Source organism: Diabrotica undecimpunctata, chromosome 8 (genome assembly GCF_040954645.1).
Source record: "Diabrotica undecimpunctata isolate CICGRU chromosome 8, icDiaUnde3, whole genome shotgun sequence".
In the NCBI taxonomy this organism is placed as follows: Eukaryota; Metazoa; Arthropoda; class Insecta; order Coleoptera; family Chrysomelidae; genus Diabrotica; species Diabrotica undecimpunctata.
The window spans coordinates 1637733-1660030 of NC_092810.1; the positions used below are offsets into that span (position 1 = coordinate 1637733).

A 22298-nucleotide genomic window follows, 5' to 3' on the forward strand; every position below is an offset into this window, starting at 1 on the left:
GATTATAAACCCCAAGTTTTTGAATGTATTCTTACGTTGTCGTCAATCTGTAGATCTTCTATGTCTTCTTCACTTGTAGATAGGTAGTCTGTTTTCGCGAGGTTAATATCTAGGCCAGCCTTGGTATATTCTTCTTGTAGTTTCTTCATCATGTAACTGAGGTGTTCTTGGTCTTGTGCAATCACTACTTGATCGTCTGCAAAGCTAGGCCAGCCTTGGTATATTCTTCTTGTAGTTTCTTCATCATGTAACTGAGGTGTTCTTGGTCTTGTGCAATCACTACTTGATCGTCTGCAAAGCTTCACGTATATAGGTATTCGTTTCGTACCTGTACTCCGATGCCTTTGCATTTTCTTTTCCATGTAGTCAAGGCTTTCTATAAGTATAGTTTGAATGTGGTTTTAGATGTGGAGCAACCTTGCAAGAGCCCTTTTATTGTGATGAAGTCTCCTATGATTCTTGTTCCCATTTTAATGGACACTTTATTTTCTTTATACAGAGCTTTTGTAGCTTCTATGAGTTTTGTCTGTATTTCTAATTTGTACATTGCCTTTCATAGTTCTAACCTTGGTACAGAGTCATACGCCTTTCTCGGGTTCACAAATGCCAAATCTATATCTCTATTTTTTGCTTTTTTCTCTTCCAACAGTTATTCCAGTGTGTATATGTGGTCTATGCATGATCTTCCTGCCGTGAAGCCTGTCTGATCCTCCCCGATTTTGCCTTTTATCGCTTGCTCTATCTTTTCTCGCAGTATCTTCCCATATAATGTTCCTATTGATGATATTACGCTTATTCCTCTGTAGTTTTCGCACCGTTTTCTGTCTCCTTTCTTAAATATAGATGTCATTTATGCCTCCGTCCATTCCTTTGGGAGTTGTTCTCCATTTATGGCTTTCTGAAATATTCATTTTATCATCCGGTGTATTTTTTTTGAGCCGCACTTTATAAGCTCAGGTGAGATGCCTCCAGGTTCCGCTGATTTCTTATTTTTGATTGCTTTTATGCTTATGCTTTTTTAATCCTCTCAGTACTTTCCATGACTCCGAAGTTCTTGTACCTTTTATGTATGTTTCAATATTTAAGCAGGTTCTTTCCCATTCTTCATTCTTTTGTTGTGTTTTCACTTCTCTATCTTTTTTTCTATATTCTTTATAAACTTCATCGTTGTTTGTAGTCAGCCATTTTCTGTATAGTTGCTTTTTTTCTTCAATTATTCTTTTTGTTGGTTCATTTATTTCATAATAGTGCTGTTTATTTGTTATGTTCTTTCTCTCCAAGGGCTTTGAATGCTGTTTGTTTTATACTCGCCTTTATATGCTCGTATATTTCGACAGTAGTTCTTCCTTTATTTTATTATAAATTACCTCAGATATCTTTAGTACGATCGCGTTAACTGAAGCTAATATTATTGATGGTCAAGATCATATTTCTAAGGTCGTAACCGTTTCTCTTTTAATTGTTTATTTCCTTATTATATAAGTGAATTTTAGTATGTTATTTTTTTTTTGTAACATCGTCAATACAAATTATTGATGCAAAAAGTAAAACGTTAGAGTTTATTTAGGTAGAACGTTTGACTTGACACATCTGGATGGGGTATTATAACAAATGTTCCTTTTTAATAATAGTCTCTTTAGCACTGTTTGTACTTTCCTAGTCAGTGATACGTTCTTCAGTTAATACATCAATCATTGGTTCGATAATTAATTGTTATTTTAAGTCAATTACCAGCCTAATTAGATACCTAAAATGATATTAGATGTAATATTAATTTAATATTATTATTTTCGGTAAAATCAGATAATAGAAGTAAATACATTTCGTTTCTAAAATCTTTTGATAATATGACCTCAACAATTAAAAATTAAATACCAGATGCTCTCATGTTATTCAATATATAATATCAAGCATCAGCAAGCAGTTGATTTCAATAAACAACTGATTATTCGGGGTTATATTCATTGAACTTTGTATCGCTAATGGCAGGCGTCATACTAATGAAGAATTGGGCGAAGGAGAACATTGTTTATCGGCCAGATAAGAACTTCGAGGCATCCAGGCAAATATTGCACTTTATACGAGAGTTAGTTATTACGTGAACCGTGCAAATAAACGATTTGAATATAAGTAAAATAAAAAAAGGTAATAAATGGGAAACAAGGCACTAAAAACCCGGAATATAGACAGAAATAGTCTATTTGGGAATGACACATTTAAGGCTACTTCTAGTTCCACATAATTATCATTAGACTTCGGCAAATATGCAAATAAAAATGTAGAAAATATGCGCATAAATATGCACGTGTTTACCCGAAAATATGCAAATATTTTACAAAATATGCATACAACTAAATAAAAAAATCGTAAAATAGTAACAATTTTATTTAAAAAAAAAGTGTACATAACTAAATATTTCCTACTATTCATTAAGATTTACATTTATTTTAAGTAACTACATCATTTTTAAGTATGAATAAACTTATTTAGAATTACGGTAACAATAAATGACCAAGTGGTGTTCAAAATTTTCTAACAAAAACTTGTGGCTTTTGTCTGAGTACATATATTTATATATGGAAAAACTTCGTTCAACATCAACTGATGTAACGGGAGCATTTTTCAAACTAACCAAAACATTTGGTTCTAAATTAATTGTTTCCGAAATATTTCCAGCTAGAACACTGACTACTTCAGAAAGAATATGGTAACCTTTATTTTTTTCCATAGTAGCTTCAAATTTTTTTAAAATATCTTTTCCAATATTACCTCTAACGTTCCGACAACATGACGCAAATTCTTTTATTAATGCTGTACTTTCGAACAATGACAGTTTTGGTGATTCTAACTGAGTAATTGTTTTTTGAACAAAACTAAAATTTGATTTTATAAATGAAAGTTCTTGTTGAAGCAAGTTACTCTGAAAAGTTTGTTTAGAATCCAAAAGAGATTAGGAACTTTCATCTGTTAACGTATCAATTATGTTCTTTATTTTAACAAAATGATCTGCATAAAAATTAGCTGCTTCTAACCATGTTCCCCATCGCGTTAAAATAGGTTGTGGTGGAAGAGGAATGTTAGGTAGCATTTCTTTATAAAGTTGAATTCTTATAGGAGATTTAAGAAATACTTTTTTGACACTGGATATCATGGTATTTACAAGAGGAAACTTTTTTCGTATTTCCTCTGCAACTCTGTTAAATCCATGCGCTACACAAGTAACATGTATTAAATCTGGGAAAAATATTTTTAAATTTTGTCCTGCTTTTACCATATAAGGAGCAGCATCCGATAAAATAAGCAGTAATTTATTAGAAGGAATAGTTGTCGGAAGAAAAAAAGTTGCTAATGTTTCTTGTATAAACCGCGAAATTGTTAAAGCATTTATTTTCTCAAGTTGCTGGCATGAAATAAGAACACCCATCAATAAATGAGCAATATACTTTCCTGAGGAATCAGTGGTTTCGTCTACAGATATGTAAAAATAATTATCTGCAATTTCTTCCTTAATATTAATTAACACCGACGAGTATAGCCCGTTCACATTATTTCTTCTTAGAGACCGATCACTTGGAACATTAAGTTTGCAATATTTTTTTAGAAACGAACTAAAATTTACATTTGCTAATTTTGAAAGCGGTATGTTTGCAGACACTAATGCGCGACACAAGTCTTCATTAAAAGTTTCTTGCTCATCTAATTTTTTTGAAGTAGATTGGAAACATTTAGCCATTGAAGTTTGATGTTTTCCTCCTATTTTTCCTTTTTTTGCAATGTGTGAAGCAGTTCTCACATGTTGGTCTATCTGAAATTTCTTCTCACGTGCTATCTATAAATAAAAATAAAAACCTTTATTTTAACCCAACCTTTAAAATATAAAAATATACAAGGTGTTTTTGGTTAATCAAATAACTGGTTTGAAAAAAAAAACACTCGCTAAGTGTTTTAAATGCAGTATTAATCCACAAATTAGTTTTTGTTACTAACCATTAGTACATCATATAACTTATTTTAAAATTCAACAAAAGTTTTTTTTTTGTTAATTCAATTACAATAAAAATAATTGTGTTTTAGAATAGCTGACTTCATAAAAATAAGTAAAGGTGAAAATTTTTTCTAAATACACACCATTGTATTGTACCATGGACAATTTTTTCTCACTAAAGGAAGCTATTTTTCATTTAAAAACAACCTACGAGTACTAAATTTCAAGTAAATACGTTTATTGGTTTTATAGTTATTGTTGTTATTAACTAAAAGAATTTAATTTTTTTTAATTTTAACACCCTGTATCTCGAAAAGTAAATAAGTTTGACCCCTCATTAACTATATCGTTTTGTTCAATTTTTCGAGAAGTATCTACAGTCAAACGTTGTAAGTGTCATTTGGAAACACCCTGTATGTATGAAATATTAGATATTTAATAGAAAATATTAGATACTTACAATTTTGCCACAGACTGAACAGTAGATTTTTCCCATATCCATAGACTGCTCTTTATAAGGTTTAATCCAAGTTGAAGCACTGGTTGTGTTAGGCATTATAAAATCACAATCTTCCTTTTTGTTACGCACAACGAGTGTTTACGCTTTGAATATCAAAACAAAAATTATTTACAAATCTGAGCATCAAATTAGAAATGTTTAGGTACCTAATTCAATAAACTGGGAGATTTTGGAAAATCCCTAAATTAGGAACAAAACTATTAGCCGTTTACCTGCTGTTAAGATACAATAAATTGTAGATAGATTTGGGGATTAGATCATAAAATGCAAATGAGCGAACCCTTAGCGATTATCCAATAACTGAATGCCTCAGTGACCGAGACTTTCTAAGAATGTTAAGGGCTACTTAAATTGATCTTCTTTGAAATTGTAAATGTTTTGTACCTGTAGAGATTACGTACTTAGATCATTTCTTGATTAAAATGACTACAAAATTTTATACAAGAATTGAAATAAATTGGTATGTTTAAACATTTTCAAATACAGTATAAAAATCTGAACTTTTATGCACTTTATGCAAACTTTTATACAAATATGCCAAAATATGAAATATTTGCATAAAATATGCACAATATGCAAAATATGCAATATGCATATTTGCCGAAGTCTAATTATCATCCTATCGTACGTTTCCTAATTGAAAATAGAAAGGTTGATAATAGACAGCTCTTTCTTTCATACTCAGCCTATCGTTATTTGCCCTATATACAACGGTTTCTATATTTCAGAATGTTTTTTCGCCCTGTTAAGATATGCAGTACCTGAACCATCTGCGACATGTACATATTATCTGTAACTGTAACAGCTGACATACAATTATGACTTCAGATAAATGAAAAACCTAATGTTGCTTAGAAAGCAAAGAGGAAAGTATTGACGAAAACTGGACGAGAGTTAAAGATATATTAAAGACCGTTCAACAAACAAAATTAAGTGCAGTAAAAACAACAAAAGAAACAAGGGTGGATGATAGAAGAAATACTGAGACTCATGGACCAAAGAAGAGAAATCAGAAATAAACATAAAAACGAATATAAGAGGATCCACGCAATAATCAGGTATAATTTCATAGAAAAGAATGTAGTGATATTGAGCACTATGAAAAGAAACAAGATGCATTTCATCTTCACAAGAAATTAAAAGAGATTGCCCGAATCAAATGGAAACAACTATTCCAAACTTTAGAAGACAAAAGCGGAAATAGATAATTAGATATCAATGAACAGTTAAAAGAATGGTAAAACTTCATTTCTGAATTATTTGAAGATGAAAGAGTAGAACAGTATACACCGATTGCTATAACAGGTCCATCTATAATAGAAAGTGAGGTTATATGGGCAATACAAATGGCAAAAAATGACCCCGAAGAATTAAGTGGTGAAATGGTAGAAAGTTTTTGGGGAAAATGGAATTAAAGCACTGTGTGGTCTCTTCAACAGAATTTTTAACACTGGTTGGCCATTGCAAGTCCATAATACAAAGAATAACAGGTTATGATGCTCCTGAGCGCGAAATTGGGACGAGTTTGTTCATGACGTCACAATGAGAGTGATTGTCTTATTTGGCACCAGTGTCAAGGAGGGGATGGAGCCTAATTCTGGTTGTACGTAAACAGATGAAGATAATTGATCCTTATTTATCTGCAATAAAATCGCAAAATTTTCTACAATTTTCTCTTATTTCTCATATTTTCTTTAAGTTTTAATTCTAAAATACATTCGAGATCGAAAGAACAGATGTTTGATTTTGTAGTCACATGCAATTTTCTCAGTTAAGTCAATCTTTGTAAGTATATTTTTCGCTGACCTTAATTGAAGTTCAGACCTATTGGAATTTTTAAATGTAATATTTAGCTCATGCATTTTTGCCATCAATTCTTCTGGAGGTTTCCTTCGGAGGCCGCCTTCGGATACTTGATCAATCCATGTATAAGTGGAAGTATTTTAATTTCAGGCAGATCTAATTTTTTGCATGTATAACCACTGACATATTCCAGTGCATCATACTGTAATTGGTTGATTCTCCTATGTCTGTATCCACTTCTTCTTTTCCTGCATTGCCAGATAAATCTGAGAAATGTTTTGCTTAACAAATCTCACAACAAAAACACAATCAAATCTACAAAAAGCTTACCAGAGACGCCAAAAGTTAAAAAATTCAAAATTAAAGAAACATCGTGCAAAGACATGCAGTGATTATTAACAGTAAGTCTAATAAGTCATGTTAGACGAGAGAATTACCATTCCTCAATTCAGATTCGGCTTGGGAACAAAAGAATTCTTGTTCAGCATCCAAGTTCTGATTCAGAGATGCAGAGATATAAATCAAAATGTATACATATTTATAGTGTACAGGTCAGGCCTAAAACATGCTCGAAATATTGAAAATAGCTGAAGAACTGTCGGATGAAATAAATATAAAAAGAGGACTGGGACAAAACAAAACAGAAGGTATTATTTTGAATGGTCTAACCGTGACCAATATTAGATATGTCGGAGATACCTTGGTGTAGAGTAGAGTAGTAGAGAAACTCGTGTATCTTGGCAGTGATATCACTGTCAACTAGAATCCTAATATTAAGATCGTGGCTGCAAACTAAGCTCGTTCATTCGAACGCAAAGGTCAATATTGTACTTCGCATTCGAATGACATATCGCTATATCTTTCCAGTGCTATTGTATGGGGTGGAAGCTTGGACTCTAAGTAAGAATAAGTTGGGTCGACAATGTTAGAAATGAGGAGGTCCTTAGATGGCTAAACCAAACAACACAACTGGTCAATATAGTAAAGAGAAGCAAGCTAGATTACTTCGATCACATTATTAGATACTCTGAAAAATATGAACTTTTAAGCCAGGATATTCTCCTTCGTCCTGGGGCCCTTTTTTCTTCAATTTTACCTTGCAAAATGCATTTTAGTAGCTTATGTCTGCCTTGATTTCTCATTTTATGTCCCAAGAACTGCAGCTTACGGCCCTTCACGATGTTGACCAAATCCGCGATTGTGTTCATCCTCTGTAGTACTTCTTTATTGATGACTTTGTCTGTCTATGGTATCTTCAGGATCCTTCTGTATAACTATAGCTCAAAAGCCTGAATTTTTGATGGAGTTTTCGCCTTCAATGTCGTATCATTCAAGGAGGTGAGGTCATGGCTCTTGAACACAGAGTTCATAGTCAAGAATGCACTTTTTCCCTTTCCGATGCGATATTTAATCTCTTGGGTATTGTCCCACGACTCATTGATTATAGTTCCCAAGTAGTTGTACTGTGAGACACGTTCAATTCTCATTTGGTTCACATATAAATTTGCTCCAGTTATGTTCCTTGCTGATGATCATTAGCTTGGTTTTGCTGGTGTTTATATCCAGTCCATGTTCTACTTGTTTCCGTTATTTTGTTCATTAAGTTTTGCAGCCCTTCTATGGTATTGGAAAAAACTACTGTATCATCTGCATAGTTATTGAGCTTGTCTCTATTTTTTTAGATATATATATATATATATATACCCGGTATTTAGGCGTTCCACGCCCTTCCGGTAGGGATCTATGGAGGAGTATCACCTAGCCGCAAGCCCTTATCTCTTGCCGTACTGCTCCACCATAGGCCGATCAGATACCAGCATATTATAGACTAAGCCGCAGATCCATTTTAGAATTTTAAACTACTGCGTTAGCCTTTTTGTTTTCTATTCACCGGGCCGGGGATTTGAACTGACATCTCTCGCATTGAAGCGAAGGAGAAGCCAGCCGCCCAGCCCGCTTGGCTATCCGATCGACGATTTCCGATCCGATTTTTTTAGATGCCTTCATTAATATATTTTAGAACCTCTTCAAAAATGTGCTCCGAGTACAGATTGAATATCAGTGGTGAAATTATGCACCCCTGTCTCACCCTCGTTAAGATTTTGACCTGATCTGTATATTCTCCATCTATTCGGAGCACCGCTAATTGATTTCAATACAGGTTAGCTATTATTTTTAGGTCTCTTCCGTTAATCCCTGTTCTCTTCAGCACTTCCATTATTTGTTCATGCCTGACTCTATCGAAAGCCTTCTTGTAGTCAATCAGGTATGCAAAAACATCACAGCTGACATCTCTAAATTTCTGAAACAATACCTACACGCTAAATAAAGCTTCCCTGGTACCAACTGCGTTCACAAATCCAAAGTGATTGGCCTGATCCAGATTGGATGATCCAGAGTTCACAAACTTTTGCTCTTGGTTTTTTGGGCAATAGTACGAACTCCGATTTGAGCCACTCTAGTGGTATTTTTCCTGACATATATTTCACTAAATATTTCAGTTATTATTTGTATTTGTTTTGCATCTAATAGCTTCTGCAGTTCTGCAGGCATTTTATCAAGTCCCGGTGCCTTTCCATCCTTCATTTGTCTGACTGCTGCCGTCAACAAGAACATCATGGCTGCAAATCAAAGATAATGGTAAGGAAAAAATACTACATATTTATTTAGAGCTGCTGTCAATAAAGCCACGATAGCGAATATGGCTAATTTAGTAGAATGTTCCTTAAACTTTTCGTCTGATTCTGATTAATATAGACATTCTTTCATGGCTACCTTGAATATCTTTCTATCTTTTCTATTAACAATATAGTTAATTAACGCTCACACAATCTGAAATTGAAATAACTGACTAGCCTTTCGGCTTTCTAATCCTATCGCTTATTAGATCTTCTTATTAAAATTTCAATATCTTGTATGTTCGCTCCCGCGATAACGTACCGGGAATATTGGTTCCTATTAAAGATAAAAATAGTTACACAGTGAATCTTATCAAAAAATGTTGTACCACCCTTTATTTATTCTTTTTGTTGTTTTAAAATAGTCGAATAGATAAGAAAAGGTACACTGACTTATTCAGTTTAGGAATGTGGAATTCTTCATAAATTATATGTTTATGGGAATGTTTATGGTTTAAAAATATGATTAGAAATAATCAAATGAATCAGTAAGGAAGTGATTATAGGAGAAGAATAATACCATTTTCGAAAAGACAGGTCTACTAATGAGGATGTTTTCATTATAAAACAAATTATCGAAAAACGAAGACAATTTAATCATATTGCATGACCAGATTGTAATATCTTCTTTTTATGTAAGCATGACTGTTTTCTCTGTTTCAATGTCACTATTCTATTTCTTATTCAGTCCTGATGTTCTCCACCTTGCGTCTACGTCGTATATATGTACTTGCTCTGTCCCATAGTGTCTTACCATCAATTTTTCTAAGAGTTTTCATCTCTGCTGTTTATAATATCCTTTTTGTCGTCTTTGTGTCAGGTCTTGTTTCTGCCGCGTAGGTCATTATTGGTCTGAAGACTGGTTTATAAATTCTGCCTTTCGTTTCTTTCCCGATATTTTTATTTCTCCATATTGTTTCATTTAGGCAGCCTGCGGCTCTGTTTGCTCGATTTATTTGATCTTCCACTTCTGTTTCGAGCTTTCCCTAGCCAGATAATGTGATGACTAGACATTTAAACTCCATCGCTTGTTCTATTATCTGACCTTCCAGCTTCAATTTACATCTTAGTAAATTTGCTGTTGTAACCATGCATTTTGTCTTTTTTGGGGAAATTACCATGCTACATATTCTGGCGGTTATAATAAATTGGTGCAGCATACTTTGTAAATCATCTTCACTTTGAGAGAGTAGTATTGCATCGTCTGCATAGCAGATTATTTTAAGTTGTTTTTCTCTCAATTGGTATCCTTTTTTAGTTGTTACTGTTTTTATTATTTTATCCATAATCAGGTTGAACAATAGAAGACTCAAGGAATCTGCTTGTCTTATTTCATTGCCAGCTTCAATAGGGTCAGTTAGTTCTTCTTCTACCTTTACTTTACTGTTATTGTGTTGTTTTTGTAGATATTTTCGATCGTTTTGATTATTCCTAGAGGTATCTTTTCTGCATACAATAAGTGGATAACGCCCTTTAATTTGACCTGGACAAATGCCTTCTTAAGGTCCACGAAACATAGATATGCCGGTTAGTATACAGAGAAACTAACCATAAATATACAACCAACCACATGAAACAATAACAATAATAATAAAAAAGTAAAAGAAAAGGCAGGAAAACATGGTAAAAAAACATAGAGCTGCAGAAAATAAAAATGTATTAAACAACCTCACTCAACAGTTAAAAAGAGAAATGGATATAATCAAAAATCTCACTCATTGTGGAAATGTACAAAAATATAGACCAACGCAACAGATTTTGTCGATTATAAAAGAAAATAGACCATGGGCACGTGATGGAAAACGGTTTCTTCAGTTTTGTACTCCTAACAATCCAAAGTCTTCCTTTACCGATTCCATCCATTTTCTTCGTGGTCGTCTACTTTTCCTTTTGTGCCAGCTTCAGTATTTATGCTTTGGGGACTCTTCCTTCCTGCATTCTGGCTACGTGTCCGAGCCATCTTTCGCAATGTTTGAAATTTTTTTTTGTCTATATATTTACCTATCTTTAATATCTCCATATATTTTTCTGAGTATCTATGGCTTCAGTTCTATGGTTTTTGCTTAAGATCCAGGTCTCGCTAGCATAAAGCATCATTGGTCGGATAACCGTTGTATATATTCTTCTTTTTGCTTCTTCTTCTTCTTCTTAACATGCCGTACACCAAAGTGCGTAGGCGACTATCTCATTACTAGAATTCTGTTCTTGGCGGCGTGACACAGCTCGCCTGTATTGAGTATTCCTGTCCATTCTTTAATATTCCTTAACCAGGATAATTGTTTGCGGCCGGCTCCTCTCCTACCTTCGATCTTCCCTTGTAGGATTAACTGTGGTATTTCATATTTTGCTCCTCTCAATATGTGCCCAAGGTAACCAATCTTGCGTTTTTTATTTAATTCAAAGAGTTCTCTTTCCACGTCGGCTCTCTTAAGGACGTCATCGTTTCGAACTCTTGATTTCGTCTCTTCATTTCTACTATCGCCAACGTTACTCCCAAATAATCAAACTGATCAACTATCTCAAAGCTATATTCCTTGTCTAGGGCAGATACTTTCCAAAAGTGTCTTAAATGTTCATTATTTCGTCTCATCTCTATATACCTTTTTTTTTCTCTTCATTTACTTCCAGCCTATACTCCCTGACTGTTCTCCCGAATCTTTTAAAAATTTCTCTTAAGTATGTAGGTCTTCCTGTTATAGGGCAAGGTTGTCTGCGTAGTGCAAGATCATGCATAGACCACATATACACACTGGAACAACTGTTGGAAAAGAAAAAAAGCAAAAAATACAGATATACATTTGGCATTTGTGAAACCGAGAAAGGCGTATGACTTTGTACCAAGGTTAGAACTATGGAAGGCAATGTACAAATTAGAAATACAGACAAAACTCATAGAAGCTACAAAAGCTCTGTATAAAGAAAATAAAGTGTCCATTAAAATGGGAACAAGAAACATAGGAGACTTCACGACAACAAAAGGGCCTAGAGCAAAATATCTGGCCCATCTGTCCAGTTTTTCGTCGATTCCTCTTACTAAATGACGTCCTCATCTTTCGGTTATTTCGGTGGGGTTTTATATTGACTCCGTTATCTTTTTATTTCTTTGTAGAACTTCCTGACTTTGTTATTAACAAAACCTTCTTCAATATTATTTAATTTTTCTTCCAACTACAACCTTTTCTTTGTTCTAAATATTTCTTTGCCTCCCTTCTCTTTTCAGCATATAGTTCTCTATTGTTCAAATTAATCTTCCTTACGCTATTGATTTTGGCTCTATTCATTTCCTTAATCGCTCTTACAATCATTATCATACCAATCTTTTTGTCTTCTTTGAGAGGGTTTTGGTAGTGCTACCTCGGCTGCTTGTTGAATCGTTTGTCTGAGTCATTTCCATAGATATTTAGAGACGGAAGCTACACTTCTTCCGATGAGTCAGAACTGAACAGAGAAATGCAATTTAATTTAATAGTACCAATTTATGTTTGCTATGTTTTTGATTATGTTAGAACTCATACTCCCCTGAACTTCATTTATAATGACAATCTCTTAGAATATGCAACGCACTGTACTCTTTACGTAAAATTTCTAAAAATCGAATTCAGTCCAAATACAACTTTAATTAACTTTTAAACTAATGTTAAACATTTCTATTAATTACCAAATGACACCTATAATTTAAAACGATTTGCATGATCGCCTTATAGAGAAAGTTATAATGGGTTTTATGGTAATTTTGTAATTGTCGTTAACTGGCTAATTTTAAATAAACTGTCATTGATAATATAAACCGTACAAATTCTGAGAAAGACGATAAAATTCTACGTAATAATGAATCGTATTTTAAAAAAGAATTGTTATACAATATTTTCAATTCCTAATGTACAATCCAAAAAATAAATATTTGTTTCTGTTCTTCATTTATTATACAGGTAATATTTATTATTATTCTTCATTTATCATACAGGTTTACCAAACACTGTAAAAGAGACCTAATTAAACTATTTCCAAACAAGATGTTAAATAATAACTTTGTATTTAAAAATGGTGATGCTTAAACATTTTTACTATCGACAAGGATATAAGAAGCAGATAAAATAGATTCCATTAAGTCACTTAGCGAGAAAAATGGGGACTGTGGAACTATTGGTAGTAGAAGGAAAGAAGAAGCCCGAAGACCAAGGGAAAGATCTCTTAACAAGATTGACAGACCAAATAAAGACTCAAGATGGAAAATCTCTACATGAAGCCGTTTATCTAGCACAGAATCGTCATCTATGGAGAAAGCAAGCTAACACTATTTGGAGTGATTTCCCACTCTCAGTAGTATCCAAAACAGTATCCTGATACTACCCCAATCTGTAAGTATCAATTTAAAAAGCTATTTCATAAACACCTGTTCGAGAACTGGAACACTAATTGGACATCCACACGATCAAAGATTTAGGGGATAAAAAATAAGATATGCACCGACGGATGACTCAAGGATTGACAGCAAGAAAGAGTACTTTAACAAGTTAACAACTGTTCTAGCCACAATTAATAAGAAGAAAGAAATTTGGATTTTAGGTGATCTTAATGCAAGAACTGGAAAGAGCTCCAACAGTGAAATAATAGGGAGATATGGAGAAGACATTCTGAACGACAATGGTCAAAGATTAATAGATTTTTGCGAGGCAAATTCTTTGCAAATATTAAATGGTTTCTTCCCCCATAAGAATATACACAAATTTACATGGACGCAGCCTACCAGGAATTTAAAATCAATAATTGACTATTTCATTCAGCGTAAAGATTCTAAACTAAAAACGAAGGACGTGAAGGTGTTTAGATGGCCAGAATGTGGAAGTGACCACCATATGATTATTGCAAAAGTAATGGTGACATTTAAGAGAGAACAATCAAGTCACAAAAATGATGAAGTAACAGACATAGGAACAACCATAGAAAACATAAAATATAACCTGGAAAGCTTTAAACAAGATTCGACAAAGTTCTTATATAAAATTAGAATAGCTCAGAAAATAAAAAATATAGAAACAAAGGACTTAGACCCTGAAAGTCTGTATGAGGTAATTAAAAAATATATTCATGAAGCGGCAAATGAAGCACTGGGAAAAGTTGAAAATCGGAAAAAAGGTAAACCTGAATGGTTGTCAACGGAACTAGAAGAGAAAGTTCTCAAGAAAAAACAAGCATATCACACATGGCTTCACTCCAAAGACCCTCAAGACAGAGAAATATACGCTAAATGGAATAGAGAAGTTAAAAAGGACGTGGATAAGGCGAAAAATATAAACTGGGAGGCTAAGTGTGATGAACTGGACAGATTTATGGGTGGAACAAAAGTGGCACAAGCTTGGAAAACATTAAAGCAGTTTAGGAAAAATGAAGACATTTCTCTCATAAAGTTAAATGAATGGGAAGAATATTATATGAAACTGCTGAAAGAGGATAGAGTAGAGTACAGATGGGAAAAGATAAGGGAATTAATAGACAACAGAGACGAAAGACAGGAAATCCCTATAATAACATTATCTGAATTGACGGAAACCTTAAAAGAGATTAAAAACGGAAAAGCCGCAGGGCCTGGAGACATTCCCATAGAGCTGGTTAAATATGGGCCGACTGCACTTTTAGAATTAATAGTAGACCTTTTTAATAAATGTATGTGTGGAGACCAGGAAATTCCTAAAGATTGGAATAAATCTTATATAAGCTCCATATATAAGAGAGGGAATAAAAGAGACTGTTCCAATTATAGAGGTATTAGTGTGACGAGCTCTGTGGGCCGGTTGTACGGCAGAATATTAAAGAAGGGGGTTGAAAGACAGATACAAGATATTGAAGAACAAAGCGGCTTTCGTACCGGGAGATCCTGCCTTGATAATATATTTATCCTACGACAAATAATTGAAAAGCGTGTCGAAAGAAGTAGAGATACCCATTTGGTATTTATAGACCTTGAGAAAGCATATGATAGTGTCCCGTTAAAGAAAATGTTTGAGGTCCTCGAAAGGTCCGGATTGGATTCGACGTATATCCGAGCGATATATAAATTGTACAAAAATGCAGTTAGTTGTGTAAAAATTGGAACCAGAACCTCAAATGAATTTAAAGTCACTAAAGGCCTAAAGCAAGGATGCTGTTTGTCACCGACACTCTTTAAAATATGCGTCCAAGAAGCATTGAGGAATTGGAGAAATAAATGTAGATTTATGGGCATCGAAGTGGGACAAGAAACTCTGTATACATTGTTATTTGCAGATGATCAGGTGGTGGTTGCAACCGATGAGGAAGATATAAATTATATGAATCGAAAATTATTTGAGGAATATGCCAAATGGGGGCTTACTGTAAACATAAGCAAAACAGAATATTTAAAAATTGGAGGAAATACCACAGATCTGAGGCTTGAAAACGCAGTTATAAAAGGCTGCAACCAGTATAAATATCTAGGAAGCATCATATCAGCAGATGGCAGAGTTAAGATAGATGTACAAAACCGAATAACCCAAGGGAAAAAATGCATCCGAATACTGAATTCATTACTGTGGTCTAATAAAATAAAGATGCATACCAAACTTCGCGTATACAGAGCAATTGTAGAACCAATTACCACATATGGTGCTGAATGTTGGACGATGACAAAGAATGAACGAGATAAAGTAGACGTTGTGGAAATGGATTATCTTAGAAGGTCATGTCGAGTATCGAGAATGGAAAGAATCAGGAATGAGGAAATACGAAACCGTACAGGAATTAGAGATATTCTTTCAGATAGAATACAAGGCAATTACAATGGTATGGTCACGTGATGAGAATGGAGGAGGAGCGGTGGCCAAAGAAAGCCTTAATGTATGTTCCGCCAGAAAGAAGGAAAAGGGGAAGACCACCAAATTCCTGGAGAAGAGAAATTACAAAAACAATGCAATCTAGAGGCTTAGAAGAGGCAGATTGGAGAGATAGGAAAAGATGGAGGCTGAAATGCGGGAAGCGACAATCGCCGTAGGACCCCCGTTATATGATGATGATGCAAATAAGATTGGTTCAATCCTTACAGAATTAAATACCATTAACCAAACAATCATAAAGACATTTTAAATTCAGAAAACACTATAGATAACCTACTTTTGTTTTTAGAAGACTTTCCCTCAAACAAAATCCCTAAACGTCGTTATTAAAATTATATCGTTGAGAAGATTTAAAATCATGGAATAATAAGCTTAGATGATACTTACAACTTACTTATTATAAACGATTGAGTAGTTACAAATGATGATAAATCCGTGACTTGCATGTTTTATATGTTCTGTATTTTTTATCAAAACGACACGTGCTTGCTACTGTGTGAAACATGGAAACAAATAACACAATAAAATAAAATTAAAATTATTTATTCTCATTTAAATACTTCCATACAACATGAAAAAGGCACTTCTGTCTTTTCACAATATATTTAAATACAAAAAACCGCCGTTGTTACAAACTTCCAGTACGTCGAATGGCAATTGTCCAAAAAACGACCCAATAACAAATTCCAAACAATTTCGCATCGATGTGAACAAATTTATGGAACTAGGTGTGTCGGTGTGAAGATGTCGAGAATTTGTGACCGAAACGTCGTTTTTTGGACAACGGCCGTCAAATACTTGTGTTACTTTACAAAATCTTGTATAATATACAATATATAACCGTATCAGGTTGAACACAATTCGATATAAAATACAATACAATTAAAAAATTGGCGTACACAGGATCTGTCCAAAATCAACACCCTGTATATATTCTACATAAAGGAACCCCAAGGTGTTGGTTTTAGACAGTTCTTTAATTTCACTTGGAGATGTAGTATATGTATGGACCTTAAAGCTAACACTATTCCCTAATCATCACATTATGAATTATATAAAATTGGAAAATATTATTGATTCGTAATAACAGTATATGTATATATAGGAGCACTTCTTTGCTGAAGATGGTTTAAAAACTGTTCAAAAATGCACTGTTTTTTGAATTAGATGTATTTGTTTATGTATCCTATAAAAGTGAAAATAGCTGCACTTTTTTAATAAAAAATAGTTGCTAAGGGCAAATTTTGAGCATCAAAAAAGGGACAAATCTGATTTTTTTTGTAAAATAATTGTCTTCTTGAGAAATATCTATGAAAAATAATCCATATAATATAGTGTGAGCCAAAACTGTTTTTTTTTTTAGTTTTGTCACACCCTATATTGTGCATGTGTAATAGTCTAAGAATAATGAGAATTTAACTGATATTTAACAAAACATGATAAATCTGTTTTATTAAATACAAATGTTAAAAAAAAGTTTTGCAAATTACGATGCACATTTGGAACAAGAATGTCAAAAAAGTATTACTCTGATTGTCAGAATAAAAAATGACAGAGGTGAATATATTTCTCTTTTTTATAAAGAACAAATCTTTTTATAAACAAAAACCAAAGAAAGGGAATAATAATATGGAATGAAGACTTTAAATTGAACATTTTTCTACGAATCTTAAATTATGATAGAAATATTTGTGCTCTTACAGCAAAAATAAGACTACAATAACATTTAGGATTTTCTATATCACCAAACAGTAAAACAGTTTTTAAACCTCTAACAGCTGTCTTATTTCTTTCATCTCAGATCAAACTATCACAGGAAAAACGATTTCACTAGCTATTATGATCATTTATTTCGGTATAGGTAGTTTTTCATAATCAGTCTTCTAAATACATGGAAATTCCTCTTAAAAAATAAACTATCACGTGATTCTATCGTTTTTCAATTAAGAGCTGTTGAAGACTGACAAAAATACAACATTTTGTACTCATTTTAAAATATTTTATAGAGTATTGATAACTTTTTCAAAAAAATTAACAATACGACACATTTTACTACAGAATATGATGTAAAATGGTGTTTGTTACATTTTTTAGGTTATGTGAGGTTATATAACACAAGTATTTAAATTTAGCAAAATTTGATGACATTTTTATACAAAAAAACCTGCCAAAAAACAATTCTTGATAAGTGTCAAATATATTTTGACTATTTTTGACAGCCTCAACGGGGCTACACGTTTTACAAGATCATAATGCTAGCGAAATCGTTTTTCTAACATATTTTTCTATCCATCATGAAGTGGCAGTATGTATTACAAAACAAATTAGGAATAAAAAGCATATTTTTGGAATGACGTAATAATTGAGCTATTGTAAAATATTTAGAAAAAAAAAACGTTTAAATATCACAGCCGCACCGATAGAGGACGCTGGCCGTACGATACAGTCTTTTCTGTCATCACAGAATTCTTTTTTACCGTAACTCTCGGAATCGTCGCGTTTTTCTTACGAAGTGTTCGAAAAAATTCGGCGAGCTGATGTGGTGGAATTCCGGAGTAAAAAATTGTTCGAAAGGCACATTTTGCTCAGAAATCCTCTGCGTATATTCAGCAGGTCGTCTAAGTATCTACTCGCACACATTTTTCTGATCAATTAAAAATAATTAGTACAAAAATTAAAGCTTACAAGATGGCTGCATATTCAGAAAGTTTCAATATTTCTTAAAACTATGATTGTGATTTAAATTACACGATGAAAATAAAGTAAATATGAGATGTTCGCATAATCTCCAACTATAAGGTCTACCTGTTTGGCCCATGTAGTTTATTGCTGGTAGATATTTATTAAATTGGCTCTAAAACGAGTAATTAATTGAATTTAAGTTGTAGGATAAACAGGTAAACGTATACTGAAAGAATTTACTAACATTTTGTACAAAAAAACAATAATTTTACTTTTTGAATAAAAAAAAACTTGAAATTATTGAACAGCTGTGACTAACGATAATACGTTTTGTTATATTTGTATTTATATCAGTTTTTTTTATTGAATGTTTTGACCTAGCTGTTAAAGGTCTTTGATCATTGTGTACATGAACGGGAAATTATTAAAAATCTCTGAAATACGATGTTTATATAATTTTTATGTAATCCAACGCTATTACATAAATTAGTATATGGCGAGTTAAAAAACACAGTTCATAAAACCTTGAAGCTTGCATTTTTTACGCAAACATTCATTCATGCTGTATTTTTAATTAATTCCATGATAAATACCGACTTTGGGGTCCAGATGATTACAAAAACTTTCAGAATAGATATTTTCACTATTTTTATAAATGTAGCTCAATTAAAATTAGTAAATCAGAAGATAAATTTATGTTTCAGTTATAGACAAGAGTTCTTTGAAATGAAATATTATTTTTGTACACGAAAATTTCATCTAAATGAGGATCAAATGATAAGCAATTAAAGAATATTGTTCTATTGTAGATGTAAATATTATGATACAAATTCTAAATAGTCTTTTAAAATAGGAAAGTTATATACAGTAAAATAAACATTCTAATCAGAAAAATGTATGTATTGTATCTCAACGAACCTACCGAATAACAGCAGTACGGCGTTACACCGATACAGACTCCTTACCTTCGAGTTTTTTCGATAGATCGTTAATAACTTCTTTGAAGATAAGAGGATCTATGTTTTTGCTCAATTGGTAAAGAACGAACCAATCACCAATCTCACACTTGTTACCTATCGTTTCCACCTGGTCGTAGGCGGCGATGCGACATTTGGTTCTAAGAAGATACAACCTGATCTTGGGTGCGAATATGACAGCGAGGCGATACAGCAAAGATACTCCGGAGAGAACACTAAGCAAGATGAACCAGAACCACAGGAAGACGTAGATTTTTTCGTTGACGATGTTGAGTGGAAGAACGCATAATCCATCGAATCGCTGCACTGTACCCGAAGGACCGTATTTGTTGAATGTGCACTTTGTTACTTTAGGAAATACCCTGGCCATTGGATCTTCTCTCTGCTCGGGTTCCATCTCGGTGAAAGAGATCACATCGCTGCCGTATGTGCTGAATTCGCCGTCGAGGAAGAAGTCCATGAAGAAGATTTGCCCAACTACGTTAACGAAGTTGAGAACTTCGCATATGAAGAATCTATAGGCATAGAAGTTTTGTAAATGTAGATTTGTCGTGAAATAGTCCACTAGTAATTGCTTTCTGTCTTTCTTACACTCTTCTGAGACGATGGGACAGTTGAGATCAAGCACTAACATTTTAACTCGACCGCCCTCCCAGGTTTTCCACAAATATCTGGGTACGTAGAACAGCATAGCTTGGAAGAACAATGCAAAGCAAACCCACTGATAATATTTGTGATACTTAACATCGTCTTTGCCGTCGACATGGCTAGCTACTCCTGGTTGGACAATGTCTTTTCCTATGTGTCCGGTTAATCTATTAGGAACGGTAAATGTGGAGTAAATCCAACAGTAAGTGTCCATAACATTTAACGGAATTTCGTCAACTATGCAGTCTATAGGATCTCCTATGTACTGTCGGCTTGTTACTAATAGAGAAAAGGACACTAGGATAATTACGGTTGCTTTGTAATGCAAACGAAATATGTTGTTGTCTATGCATACTTGGTCGATCTTCAAGAGACCTTTCACTGAACCGAAAACATCAAACATTTTGACGAACTACACTGACACACACGCACTCGCGAACAAATCAATCAGGCCGTTGTACGACCTAACATGTATTACAGTTTTTTTATTATTGTTATGAACTATTTGTTGTGTGTACGCAACCGATTACACGAACTTCTACGGTCTCCAAGGTGTCCACTCTAAACTGAAACTACATTCACCGTTCGCTTCGCTCTGCCAGAGAGAACGCATTCTGAGAGAGGGGAGTGACAGGCCCGCATCCCCACCGCCGCGCTCTTAGCCGCATCGAGGGGTTCGCCAGATGCAACGGCGAAGAAAGAAGTTTTGGTCATGGGCGGCGTTGACTCATTTCTGCCTTTGACGGCAATTCGCGAAATTTCTATAAAATTATCGGAAGAGTGATATCACTTAATTAAAACACTGGACTTTACTGTTACGATTTTTTCTAGAATTGTATTATCGTTCGGGCTCTAACCTACATTATTTAAATAATTAATCTATAAATAATTATCAATTACAATTGTGAATATCATTAAAGAAAGTGCTAAATTACACGAAATATAATATTATTCATTACTATTTTTACTACGTTTTTTAATATTTTGATTAGTCGTGGTTCGTATTTAGTAGGTACTGTTTGTAGAGTTATACCAAGAGAGAAAATTTTGCATTTGAAAATGTTTAAAACTATAAACAACTTATAAAATTAAATACTTAGCACTAAAATCGATGAGTAAACTTGAATGTCTTACTATAGTAAGTTTGAAAATGATTGATAGCACAAATTTCATAGCTAAGCTTTAAGTAGAGTGTTGGTAAATTCAGCAAAAATGTAATAATTAATATGTACTTTCTTTTCTGAATTTTCACTCAACTTCAATATGACGGCCCCGACAAACCTCAAATAAAATACATCATAAAATGCAAATGAGTAAACCCTAAGGAATTAAACAATAGCTAAACGCCTCAGTGACGGAGAACATAAAATTACTTTAATATAAAAAAAACTAAAATGTCAATATTCCGTACCCACATTAATTTTTATAAAAATACTAAGTATTGGTTTAGGACATTTCCTTACAATTTGTTTTGAACGTAATTTTGAGTTTTCTACATATTCAACGTTATTATGATTATTGGAAGAAATGCTCTATTTGAAATACTGTAGTCGAGAAAGATGGACCCAAGATCGAACAGCTTAAATTTTCATATTTATTTATTTATTTGTACACCAAAACATCCAACAGCCGAAGCCAGTTACTGTATGAAAAAAAAGTTTTCATTCAAAATACAATATTAAACATTTACATCGTATACATATGACATTCAATTTTTAAGTTTAAGAATAAGAAAATGCCCTAAAAGATAAAAAACTCTTGTGCATGCTTTTCGAACTGGAAATGTCTATTCGCTTGAGTCTCGGACCAAAATTGACGCCAATATAGCCGATTAAACAAATTTGATAAAAATCCGAGGGTACCCCTTTGGACATTTTTTTCCAAATTTTCCAAAAAAAAAATGTTTAATGTTTTGGTACATGCACTTGGTCCAGCTTATTTCAAACATGTGTTTTTTTCTAATCACTTAACCCCAGTTTGCGGGAAAAGAGGAAAAATCGAATTAAAAAATTTACAGTTTTTTCGATTTTCCGGCAAAACGGTGCATTATTTTTAACCACATATTTAGATTTTTTTAATCAACAAGTCACCCTTAATCGAAATAATTCAAATGTCAAATAAAATATACACTTTTAATTTTCTCGAAATTTTCAG

The 22298-nt window shown here is 33.3% G+C and overlaps 1 protein-coding gene across 1 annotated transcript; it reads right to left on the bottom strand.

Moving 5' to 3' along the window:
- Positions 1–16364: 16364 nt before the first annotated feature.
- On the bottom strand, positions 16365–20756 carry Inx2 (innexin 2). The gene has a single exon (XM_072541996.1). It carries the CDS (start codon positions 20545–20547, stop codon positions 19462–19464), a length of 1086 nt encoding a protein of 361 aa, XP_072398097.1. The 5' UTR covers positions 20548–20756; the 3' UTR covers positions 16365–19461.
- Between the last annotated feature and the right edge of the window lie 1542 nt (positions 20757–22298).